Source organism: Drosophila virilis, chromosome 4, assembly GCF_030788295.1.
Source record: "Drosophila virilis strain 15010-1051.87 chromosome 4, Dvir_AGI_RSII-ME, whole genome shotgun sequence".
Classification (NCBI taxonomy): Eukaryota; Metazoa; Arthropoda; class Insecta; order Diptera; family Drosophilidae; genus Drosophila; species Drosophila virilis.
The window spans coordinates 13048096-13061276 of record NC_091546.1 but is presented as its reverse complement, the minus strand read 5'-3'; the positions used below and the strand labels follow the sequence as shown (position 1 = coordinate 13061276).

The 13181-nt window shown below is 39.1% G+C and overlaps 2 protein-coding genes across 2 annotated transcripts; one reads left to right on the top strand and one right to left on the bottom strand.

Moving 5' to 3' along the window:
• Positions 1-4440: 4440 nt before the first annotated feature.
• Positions 4441-9350, top strand: yellow-b (L-dopachrome tautomerase yellow-b). Its single transcript, XM_002051955.4, has 3 exons — positions 4441-4586; positions 6390-6673; positions 8110-9350. The coding sequence occupies exons 2-3, from the start codon at positions 6397-6399 to the stop codon at positions 9231-9233; spliced, it is 1401 nt and encodes a 466-aa protein (XP_002051991.1). The 5' UTR covers positions 4441-4586; positions 6390-6396; the 3' UTR covers positions 9234-9350.
• Positions 9108-11510, bottom strand: ppk17 (pickpocket 17). The gene is made up of 8 exons (XM_002051956.3): positions 11191-11510; positions 10804-10957; positions 10536-10739; positions 10332-10480; positions 10144-10274; positions 9931-10081; positions 9584-9697; positions 9108-9526 (listed from the first exon to the last, which is right to left on the bottom strand). The coding sequence occupies exons 1-8, from the start codon at positions 11422-11424 to the stop codon at positions 9362-9364; spliced, it is 1302 nt and encodes a 433-aa protein (XP_002051992.1). The 5' UTR covers positions 11425-11510; the 3' UTR covers positions 9108-9361.
• Between the last annotated feature and the right edge of the window lie 1671 nt (positions 11511-13181).

Below are 13181 nucleotides of genomic sequence, written 5' to 3'. Positions count from 1 at the left end.
TTTTTCTATATAAATATTTTTTTAGTTACATTTAGTGCTCTGGGGCTCAAGCATTCGTACGCCCCGTCTAATTTATAGCCTATAACAAAAGAAAACACGTATGTACACGTTGTTATACTCGCTCACTCACTCTCTCTCTCTCTCTCCTTTTTGCCATGTCTTTATTCTCAGATAGAAACGAAACCGTACGCTCCCCCCGGGTAAGAATCGGGCAATTATTTAAATACATTATAGCAATACATATATTGTAATATTGTGTGCGAATTTGTATTGTCTGTGCGTAGCTTTTTATTTTAGTTAATTGTCCAATGTGCGATGCTCCACAACTGTTATACATACTGTTATACAATATGAATATATGTAACCCATAACTGCATTTATGTGCCCCCTTTCCTCCCCGCCCTGTGACATAAAAACCAAAAGATAAAAAAAAACCGTCGTCTCTCATCCACTCGTTACTCGTTACCCGTTATCCGTTACTCGTTACTCGTACTCGTTAGCCGCTGACAAAACTACTCGTAAGTTATGTACAAATTTTTATTCAACAACAAAAAAAAAGTATTTGTTTTTCGTTTTGAACACACTTTGTTTCGTTTTGGTCAGCATCAATGCGATGCGCGCAGCCCACAATCAGGTATCTACATCATTTTCTTTTATTAATCATTTAAACATAATATCCTAAATAATTTGTCTTGGTTATGGTATCGTACTAATCTAAATCAAAATCAAAATCCATTCAAAAATCAATAGTTATTAAAATAGTTCTTTCAACGTTTCCAGTTAAATACCGCACATTGTTAGTAAGTACATTCATTATAGTTTACTATTTGTTTCGATCTATATATCTAGCAATCCATAGTTAGTTCCTTCGTTAATGTAGTGCTCTTCCATTGGTTCACAGACTCCATAACTTTAGCTTCCTAGGCAACAAAAGTTTAACACAATCAGGCTGAGGCTTTATTAGTGGCTATTACTCAAGTCCACATCTATAACTACGTATAATTAGATATTTAGCTGCTAAGTTGTTCACTCAATTCATTGTTTTTCTATTGTAGCTTGAAAATCAAAGGGTGTAGTACACTATATATATATATAAATTGAGTTCTGGCATGATTCCAGAATCGGTCTGAACAGAATACTCTTTCCCAGTGTTAGCCTAGGCTAGTCAAATATTAGCATACACCGCCCCCAAACGTCCCTAACTATCAAACACCATACCACACTAACTTGTATTTATAACTCATATATCCTATATCGTATACCTATATATCTCCATATATATATATATATGTAACTATAACCATATAGCATAAGCGTAAGCAATGACAAGTGAAAAAACTGCCACTTTTGACGGTTTTGTACCGTTAGTTTGGCCAGTTTAGCGCAAAATTGATGTTGGACTCTCGGGTCTGGCATTTTCGCCGCATCGCTTACCGATGCCCCGCCCCTTCCCCTGATCCAGTGGGCTGGTGGTGTTATGCGATGTTAGAACGGCGTGCTTCAGACGAGTGTACCTCAATGCGGGACAGACAGAAGTCGGTAATTAATTGGTGGCTACTTACACACACACACACACACACACACGCACACGCACATACTCATAACTACTAGTTAAGTACTTGACAAGAACTATCGTATCTTTAATATGAACGCATCTGTAAATATGTTTTTGATGGCCGCGTTTTGTAATTGTTTTTTCGTAAAACTATACTTAATGGATTTTTCATAATATCCAAATCTATTTATTCTTATTTCGATATATTGGTGACGGTCAAAGTTTGATTATTTAGCTGAATTAGTTTATTATTATACTCTTGCAGAGATTGATCATAAAATAAAGCAATCGTATATATAAATATTAACTAAGTTTTCATGTTAATAGCTATGTCCGTTTATTAGTTTTTTTTATAAAACTTTGCATTGTTCCAATTGTTTTGGAAGAATCGATCAAATTTTTAACGCTTGTTACTTTTCTCTTTTTTTCAACATTTCGATATGGACCCTTTTATTTAGATCGGGCAATTAATTAATATTTCTCCCGATAAGTTAAGGCTTTCGTAAACACATTTTTTTTTGCCTCTAAGATATTTATCGTATAATTTTTTTGTTTGTTTTATATTTTTGTTATTTAGATGTATTTGGCTGCAAGGGTATTTCAATTTCGGCCATCCGAAGATAACTTTTCTTACTCGTTTTCATTTCTTGATCTATATTTGTAAACTTTACGATACATACTACTGTACCATATATTGTACAATAACTAATTGTAAGCTGCACGCGTTTATTTGAAGTACAAAAACCGAACTAAGTAGTTTCTTATAGGTGTGTGTTTTATCTTATACGTCGAGCCACCAATGTCTGTCCTTAGCGCTGGGCGACACGCGAGTAGCTGGACAAAGCGCAGACCTCAATACACACTGAACACTCTATACTCTACTAAAAACAATCTGTAATTGTTCTGCGCGTCCAGTCGAAAGCGTGTCACATTAATTTTGCTGAGCGAAAAGTTCCCTGCGTCCAACTCTCTCTCTTTCTCCTAAATTGAGTGCGTTTTAAGTGCGACTCAACTTGTCCCTTATCCACCTTTTAACGACGCAGGCGATGTGCTGCCCTCTCTTATTTTTACAACCTCTTCCCCCCGCGCCAATATGCACATCACAGTTGCCTAACACAACTGTTGGACTTTTCGGTCCTTGTCTTGCAAAAGCTCTACAACTTATATATCTCTATATACACACACACACACACTCACTCACTCACTCACTCATATACACACACATATGCATACCGCAGGAGGCGTTCACGATGACCACGCCCACATCATTTGTAATGCATCGCAAACGCAGGCATCAAACAGTTTGTGTTTTTAATGTTAATTGTGATTAAAAATTTTCTTTATGGATTATGGATTTTGCTATTTTTGATGTCCCCTAATTGGTTTTTCGCCCGATAACAGTTTCGATAACAATTTCGATAAATATGCTTTAAAAGTTAACGCGGCGGCGTTCAACAATCAACAAGTCTAGTTTAAACCTTTGCCAAAGATGATTTTTGTGCGCCGCCTGAGCGCACTTTCGAACTCAAGGTATATTCAATATGTCATATTTAAATATGTAAATTAATTGATCAAATAATACGTTTACAAGCTTTGATTCGTTTTTTTTTTTTGTTTTTGTTGCATTTAACTAAAGCCTACAAAATAAGCGTATCTTTGTAATGTTTTTTTTTGTGAACATGGTTTGTTCTTTCTGCTAATTACAATCTATAAACAATTTACTACACGAATACTTAGCTAATGCAATTAATATTTAGTGCAAATGCATAAAATCAAAATAAAAAAAATTGAATACATTGCGTATGTTGAAAGTTTTAAATGTTGTAATGAGTAAAAACACAAAAAAATATACATTTTAGCGTTTGTACAAGAAATGTTTCTACCAAAAAAAAAAAAAAACGATATATATATATAAAAACATACACAACATACTTTAAGCATAACAACAAACAGGTTATATAAGCAATAGTTTAAAGTCCTTTTAAACGAAAAAAAAAACAAAAACAAAAACAAATCGCATACTGATAATATTTCTAGTTTAATGTTTTGATTGTTCTCTTCTTTTTAAATTTAAATTAATTTATTGAATTTTAATAAATAAAATTTACTTCATATAAATAAGAGTTAATGTGCCTGACGGTTTTAAGCTGGATTATAGATTATCCATAGATATAGATATAGATTATCTGCGAGTGAAATACACTTCAACATGTGCGGAAAAGAGGTGGAATTAAAGTAGCTGTAACTCATTTCCACCCCTTTTTCGCCCGTGTTCGACATTTATTTCACTTGCAGGCGTGGATTTTTCGCAATTGATGAGAAACTTTCTGACCAATATATGTAAATGAATTTGATGCGATTTAAAAGTAAGTTAACCCTTATTGAAAAGAAACAATCCGTCTTATACTAGACCCGATCAAGTTATATTATGAAGGTGAGTCAATTTTTAGCAGACCGAGCATAACTGTTCTGGAATCTTTCACCCGCTCTCATCGAACGCAAAGCATGACTGGCTGCAGGTTAAGAGAACCAGTTCAACAAAAACCCAAAAACTGCTTTACTCATGGGCTATTCCCCGCGGATGGCTGCGTCTGGCTGGCTGCGATTACAATTATATGATTAAAGCCAATAGCTCAGTCACTTGTAGGCCTATCGCGCTATGTGTGGGACTTGCTTCAGGGGCTTGTCTGCAGCAGGGCCAAAAGCAAGCATAGTCGTGGGAGTATCCATAATAACTGCGAGCCGTTAATTTGCTACTACTTGGCATTTGATGGAACCGATTTCTGTAACGCCTGAACTGAGAGCCGTCCCAAGACTGTACGCTAATACATAAATACGTTAGACTGACTAATTTCAAGTTCACTGGAATTCCAAAGACGTCGCGTATGCACAGCTTCAAAGACTTCATGCTGGCCCAAGCTCGGCATTAAGTCGGCATAACTCTCGGGTTTGTCTCATTGGGCTTTCAGTTTCGTTGCGAGCGTCGTTCATGTCGGTTGTGTTTTTGGATATCTTGTGCGACAATTTGAAGGTGTGTGTTTGTGTGCTTACTGTACTCGCCATAGAGTGTTAGTCAAACAAGTTAAAGATTGGCTCAAATCGAAATGAATCTGGCAAAACAAAAGACTTAAGACACAAACTTGCAGGCGAATGTGCGACAAAACGTTTGCATAACAACTGACACGCCCCTCAGCCCACTAACGCCTTTACTTTCAACTGTCGCTAGTGCATGGGCTGTTGGTTTTTGATTTGGCCAACAAATCGTATTAAGTAATAGTTTTTAAAAAAAAGCCGCCAGTGACTAATTCACATCAGCTAAAAAAATTGATTATTATTCACGAGTTGCCAATAAAAATCGCTAAAATTTTTATGTTGTCCACCGGTAATTAAGAACCCAAGACTACAAAAATATAAAGTAATATATTAATGTGTCTCAAAGACCGCACATAAAATAAAAAGCATTTGGCTATTACATGGCCAAAAACTTGAATTTTTCAGAGCGTTAAACGAGTATTTGAAGCCGACTCGCCAAGCAAAAGGCCCAAAAGCGAATATGCCTGAAAGCAAGACTCGCGAAAAATGCTTGTAATAAATTATAAAAAAATAAAAACAACAAAAAAAAAAAACAAACCTGACCAGAACGTGCACATCAGAAGTAAATGAATATAAGAGGGCAACATAACAACAGGCACTCAAGCCATAACTCGAGTGTTAGACAGACACATCAGTCATTGAGTTTGTTAATGGCCCTGACGAGACGTGCGAGAAGAGTCGAAGATCTGAGCGACCCAAATGAAACAATGAATGCCAGAGCTATCTGGGCTATATATCTGCAAAGTGCTGGCCGAACCTCAAACTTGAGCGTGAACTAAAATGTCCCTTTATTCAAGATATCTAAGGTTATTGTTATCCCTTTCCTATTGAAGATCTTACACTCTAAGATCTCAGACATATATTTGAAATTTGTTCATTAATTTAAGTTTCTTCGGCTTTTGAGCTTTAGTAGTTCTTTATGAGTTACAATTTTGAAAAGCTTAAGCTTTCTGAGTGTTGCCATGTTTACAAGTTATTTTTGCCGCCAATTCATCTCAATCTCAACATTAAATTACTATCTGAAGTAAATATTCCTACATAACTTCAACCCTGTCAGCATGCTTACAAGTGCTCCAATCTTTATATGCTTGCTTAATAAACTTTAAATTCAGAACGAATGGTATATGATACTTTTGATAATGGATTTCTTGTATTATATAGAGAACTAATAAACCAAAGTTCCAGCTTGTTATTAGAGTTGGTATAGGGTATAGTTAAACGAAATTGACTACTAAAGTGTTCAGTTAAGATATTGCAACCTGACTATAGTCTGGGATTCGAGCCTGTAAACCGCCCACTAATGCAACTTTAAAGAACTAAGCAAATTGACAATGATAATGATAATGATAAGCTATTAATATTTGTAGTTGTAAAGCAATTATTTATAGCAATTTATTACCTTTACCCAGATGCATGCTTTCTAGAGTATTCGCTTGTCAAGCTAACACAAAGCTGACAACCTCTCGAACATGCTACAATAGCCAAGACTCACTCTTGTCTGACAGTTTCCAAATTGCCAGCTCAGAGAGCCGAATGACGGGGACAACTTTCAAATTGACTTATGCACAACGGAGGCGCGGCTTAAGGTTTCGATTTCGGTTCGCTTTAGCATCCGGAGCTTCAATCAACTCAACGCAACTCGACTCAACTCAAGAGCAATATATATTTGATCTCGATTTTATGGCTTTGTGAAGGTCAGCTCTAACTCGATTAATTTGGTCCATAACATTTAATATTGCAGCTTGAATATGGTAACTACCTGTGCCTGGATTGTGACGGCAGCGCTGCTGCTCTGCGTGGGTTTGGCCGGAGCCAAAGATAATCTGCGTGTGGCTTACGAATGGAGGGAAATGGATTTCAAATACGAGAGTCCCGATCAACGCTGGTCGGCCATAGAAAGCGGCGCCTTCAAGCCGGCCAATGTGATACCCTTTGGCCTCGAGGTCTATCGCCAGCGCCTGTTCGTAACTCTGCCCAGATGGCGCGATGGAGTCCCAGCCTCGTTGGCCTACCTTGATCTGAATGGTAAGCGTTGTTAGTATTGTATAATTAATTCAGGGGCAGCCGGCAAAAATTGCAGTTTTGTTTATGCATAATGCTTAAGAATCGCTCTGAGCTGAAATCTCAGCTATTGCATTGTCTTTTCGCGTGGGACTTACAAGCTGTTTGGCTATAGCTTTGTATCGGATAGATTTGCATTGCGTTCGCTTTATGCTAGAGATGGGCGCGTGCCAATTTTTTTCAACACGGCACGAACACGAAGTATAAATTGACAGCGGGCGTATAGAAAAGTGGCTAATTGGGTGTTAGGTTCTGGCATCATCTCTTTGGCCAGGTTACAGTAAATGCTATTTTTTTTTCGTGTTAAGTTCGTGACATGAAAATAAGACACGCGCTCAGCTCTATTTCATACACGGTCCAGACAATTTAGTTATCTTGCATTCGCACTTGTTGCATTTAATTGCCTGAGGGTTGAGAGTTCTGGGCGAATTCTCAGCGCATCGCTTACGTAATTAATAAGCTGTAAAACAACAACAACAATAAAAGCGAGATAAACAAAAGTTCTTTGGAATAGAGTAAATAAACAAATACAACTAATAATAAACACATAGAGGGTGGGTGTATGTATTTGATAGATAGTATATGCACATATAAATGTATCTATATACAAAACTAAGGTGTATAGTTGTGGGATGTAAACATCTGGGAGGAAATATTTATTCTCCTGACGCATCGTAAAGATCATGTGTATATTTAAATCAATTATTTCCGATAAACGGAAAGGTATATCCACATGGAAACCTTTAAACATTTTTCCTGCTTATTAGCATGGCAGAAAATAATTATATGGTATATATAAGAGTCGGTCAGATCGGCTTATATAGCTGATAAAGATAATTGAGTGCGGATATAAAATAATTTGCAATATAATATGCAAATGTGTGGGTCAGTACGCATGTTTCAGAGATCTGTATGAAATCGGATTTAAATTTGTTTCCTGTTATTACAACTCGGTTCCTTATTGCTTGATTGACTGGGTAACTTTCACAAATCCCCAAGAACCGTGAATCAAATTTAAATATCTTTAACTCCCTAAATCTCTGGGCTTATACCCAGCCACTTAGACTGGGTATAGGTAGCAAAAGGCTGATCTGCAGATATAAATGCTTTCTTAAGGTTCCACTAATCTACCACATTCACTACCTTCCTTCTGAGTATTAGTCATTCAAGGGTATTACAAGTTGTACAATAATCGGGCTCCATATATGTCAAAGCAGCTCAGCTGACAAACATGTCCCATGAATCAGCGGCCAGTCGGAGGCATTGATTCATACGCAATTGAGTCGCAATTAGCATCAATGCAAATGACCAAAATCAACGCGTGTGCCATTTGTAGAGCATTCAACTTAGTTAAATGCCATAAATTAAACGTGCTTGTTCGCATACTCTATACCCAACAGACACCTCAACAAAGATGCCCGCGCTGAGACCCTTTCCCAGCTGGGTGGCGCATACCCTGAGCGATGCCGAGCCGGAGCTTGTCTCGCCATTTCGCGTGAAGGCCGATCGCTGTGGTCGCCTTTGGGTGCTGGACTCACGCATCTCGGGTGTGCTGGAGCAGACCAAGCTGTATGGCACGGCACAGCTGCTGATCTACGATTTGCACAACGATGATCTGCTGCGGCGTCACATCTTGCCAGCGGGTCAGAGCAAGCAGAGCTCATTTTTTGCCAATCTAGCCGTGGAGGATGCTGACTGCGAGAACACGTATGCGTATGCCGCTGATCTGGGCAGTCCGGGTCTGGTGGTGTACTCATGGCGGGATCAGGAATCTTGGCGTGTCCAGCATCATTTCTTTCATCCCAATCCGCTTGCGGGTAACTTTAGCATCAATGGCATTGAGTTTCAGTGGGATGACGGATTGTATGGACTAGCGCTGTCCAAGCCTCAGTCAGATGGCTATTCCACGCTCTATTTCCATCCACTCAGCTCGACCATGGAGTTCTCTGTGAACAGCTCTGTGCTACGCAACAAGACGCTGGCCACCTCCGGTGCCATTTATCGTGAATTTAAGATTTTAGGTTCACGCGGCGTCAATGCCCAAGCGGGTGCTCAGTGCCTGGACACGGAGACGGGCGTCCTCTTCTATACGCTGCCCAATCAGAATGCCGTGGCCTGCTGGAGAACCTCAAAGAGCTTTAGCTCGCAGGACCACATCTACACCAATAACAACAATCTGATCTTTCCCAGCGACGTCAAGGTGGATGATCAGCAGCGCTTGTGGGTGCTGGCCAACCAGCTGCAAAGCTTCATCTATGACGAGCTATATCCGGGCAGTATCAATTTCCGCATATTCACGGCCAGCGTTCGGGAGGCCATTGAGCATACGGCCTGTGAGGCGCCCAAGCCGCTGCCGGAGCTGGTCAGCAAGCTGGGCGAGGTGATCAGGACGAATATCAAGTTGAAGACGGCAGAGGATTCAAACTCTGTTGCTGGTTCGAAGTCAGCTGCGTCTGCTCTGCAACTGAGTCTGGGCGCCCTGCTGCTCGGCTGCTGTCTACAGCTGCGCTCCTGGCTGCTCTAAAGGTCAGCCCCTTGTATATACAACAACAATATATTCCAATGCGCTGTTATATAATTAAATGTAGTTTTCTAGCTTGTAGTTTTTGAATAAATATAAGAAATTTATTTAGACACACATTCACAGCACATTCAATATTTGCCCAATTGCGCTTTCTCCACTGTGAAGACGTCATTGATGTCCAGCGTCTCGACGCTGGCCTGCGATTGCCCATCCTCGGGGCTGTCGGAGCGATTGCGCTGCTCGTTCTTCAGTTGGAGGCGCTTTATGCAGTCGCCGCAGAAGAATAATGTTAGCTGAAAGGAGAATTTGAAATTGACAACCGCATTGTACAAATCCCGGAATATATTTACATGCTCCAAGATGCCGATGATGCCAAGCACTGAGAGGCCAAGCAGAAAACCCAGAGAGCCACCGACATCGGCTATAAACTGGGTTGTATCATAGCTGGGACGCTCTTCAATCATCTGCTGAAACAGAGCGGGAATATTAGCACTTCTATATAACATTTTTAAAGTTTTTTTTTCTTTTCTGTTTTTCTTAAACTCTGGTTCAACCTGAATATTGTTAATTGGAATTATGGAATATTGTGGAATTAGAAATATAAATTAAGCAAATAGTGGCTACATATAAATAATAAAATACTAAGCGATCGATATATAGATATATAATACTAGGAAATCAATAACAATTAGCATACCGATATCAGCTTGGTCGTGTAGTATATATAGAGCAAAGTGCGCGGCTCGGGCTGATAGAAGGTTTTCCGGCTCTGTATGTAGGTCGTATAGATGCGCGACTCGCATGGCTCCAGGCAGTCGCACTCGTAATCATCGCTGCTTTCGTACACCCTGAAAATATGTGAAAATACTATATGATAATGCGCAAATTTAACTATGAGAGTGCGGCTCACGCTCTGTAGTTTTCGATGAGATTGCGCATAGATTTCGTATTATTGCAGGGCTCGTGATTAATCTCATGCATCCAGGGACCCGAGCAGTCCACCTCATCGCCCAGATCTTGCCAGATGCATATTTCGCCGCACTATGTAATGCATGATGTATCAGAATATTTAGCTTTTCGGGAATCTAATTTGATTACCTTTAGATCACTGTATCCGTCCGCTCTGGAGCAGGTTTCGGTGTGCGTTTCCACATTTGAAAATACCTGGCTCTGCAGCTTAATTTCAATCTCCTCATTGATGTTCACAAAGACATACTCCACGCGGCCCGAGCCTTTCATGTTGATCTCTATAGGCAGTAAGCACTGTAGTTAGCCCCTGCTTCTACCACAAAAGCAACTTACCCGTAAAGTTCTCGCGCTTGTCGTGTATGAACACGTGCCAGCCCGCGCCAGCCGTTAGATCCACATCGCTGGCCATTTTGTTGGCATTATGCTCTAGCATTAGGGAATAGCCCGCTGCCCTGGATACCCGTTTCATGGCCGTGACTGGACGCAGAGTGTAACAGCGACCCATATAAAAGTGTATGCTGCTGTCGATGACAACATCTTGTGGAAGAATCAGAAGAATCAGAGTTGATACTCCATTGAATCTGTGCGGAGCTGCACTTACTATTCTTATCGCCATTCAATCCATATAGGTAGAATGTCTCGTCCTGTTCAAAAGTGCCATTGGCAAAGAACTCTTCAAAGGGAACTTCACCAAAAGGATAATCCATCCAACAGGTCGCATACTTGGGATGTGGACAATAGCCACGCGATATATTCTGTAAGTATCAGTACACAAAGGCAAGGAGTTTTTTACAAATTTTATTGAAACAAAAAAAATATCGATATCAAAACTTTTTTAATCTATTAATTTGTAGATTCAAGGCGTTGTCATACAAAAAAAAATGATTGCAATTAACTTTTCATAGAACTTTTAAATATAGTCGCCTCAATTTTAGACATTGACATCTCACGTCATCAAAAAGTCTTTCTTTCTATCACTGGGACTCACTGTTAAGACATCCTCTCGATAGGGCGGTTCGCGACAAAGCGTAATCGCAGGCATTTCTATGGTGTGATTAACATTATAATACGAGTGCGTGGATATAGGCGGATCGGACAGCTTGGAGAAGCACTCGTAGAGCTGCACTATAACGATTATGCTGCAGACGAAGAGCACGAGATAGCGTATGAGTTTGGCAGGATCGCGCAGGAGCCAGGCTCTTAGCTCCAGCCAGTAGCCCATGGTCTGAGGAGGAGGTTAGCGCGCACGTAAAAGTGAAAACAAAGTGAATGTCAATGTCTCCAATGTCCGTAATATCTGCAGAACCTGACACATTCGCAATATCTTTGGCCGGCCTGCAAAAATTCTCACAGTTGGTCATGATAAGCTAATATTGATTTATGCGGCTTGCTGAAGCGCGGTACACTCAGAGAAAAGCGCAGTAATACATGTAAGTATGCGTTCATATTTTTTTAATTTGAGCTACAAAATTTTCCAAATTAATATGCTGCGATTGAGCAGACAAAAAATGTTTAAAAAGACTTTAAAATGAAATTCATTATTATTTAGATTAAGTTTCTGATTTTGAATAAATTTCTTTATAGAGAGATTTACATTTTAATTAAGTTTAGAGCTGAAAAAAGCTACTTCACAGAAAGTTTTAGAATTTTAGTAGCAAGTGAAGGAATTTTTGTTGAAAGTTCTTCCAATATCAAGATTATCCTTAACTAACGAAATTTGAATCTCACTCAGAATTTGATAGTATAATATTTTCTACTAGTTTCATTCTCAGTTTTTTTCTGAGTGTCTCTACCCGCCGATAAGGGCGCCAGGTGTTAGAGCGCGTCTATGCCAGATACTCGTATCCAACTGCAACTGTAACTCCACAAATCGGCGTATCAAAAACATGTGTAGTGCCTGGCTGGATTATGGCCTTGTTTGTGTTAGATTTTCATGGAGTTAACCATGTTTCGGGTGTTAAATTACCAAAACATATTCTTTATAATTGTTTACGATGTGCGCGCAAATACACGTCTAACAGATACTCTTTATTGCTATGGAAAATATCTATGGCCATGTCTATGGCGATGGGAAATCAGCGTTTTAGTAGGCATTTTATGGCTTTATGTGTTTATTTGTTGAATCATGACAATTCATAAAGAAGACTGCACAAGTGAATCGAATGGATGCATTCACCAGGGGATAAATCAATATTTACTTTTCTTCAATGTATTCAAGGGCTTAGTCGAAGATCGTTAAACCAAAGAAATAATGGTATATATATTTCACTTGATAAATTATAATAATGTTCTCTGCAACGATTATTTAATTAGAATATTTGCAGCTAAGCTCCGGAAAATCCTACAACAGAATGGCTCGCAAGGACTTTACTTTACTTAACTTAAGGTAAGCCCTAATCAAAAAGATAGATTAATAGACTAATTAAAGGACTAGATAGAAAGACTTAAATCTGTCGAATGTTAAGGACTTTTCTTAGGAAAACTTTTATATAAATATAATTCGAATACTTTTTGCTGATTTAGAGCAGCATCTAAAGATGCCGGGCTTACGTAAAGGCAGTCATGTGTATATGTCTTTATGTATATGAGTATATATATGCATATAAATATATATGTACATATATAGGATAAGTTATGACACCTTTGCTTCAAAATGTTTTGACCTTAGTTCTCTGAAGCTGATCGAATGCTTGTGATATATATGCCATGTACTAAACAGAGCATGTATCTAGTTATACCTTGAGCTTTACAATAATAACAATTGTGGGAAAAACAAATGAAAGACAAGCTAAACAATGCGTGCGTATCCAGCAGAAGCCCCAGAGCCAAAGCATTCCACAATTGTGACGTTAAATCAGAGCAGAGCAAAGAAGAGATGACGAGACGGGCGGAGGGGAGGGTAGAGCATTGCCGAAACATCAGTCGAATCGAGTACGACCCACTGCTATACAAATATACATATATATATATAATGTATGT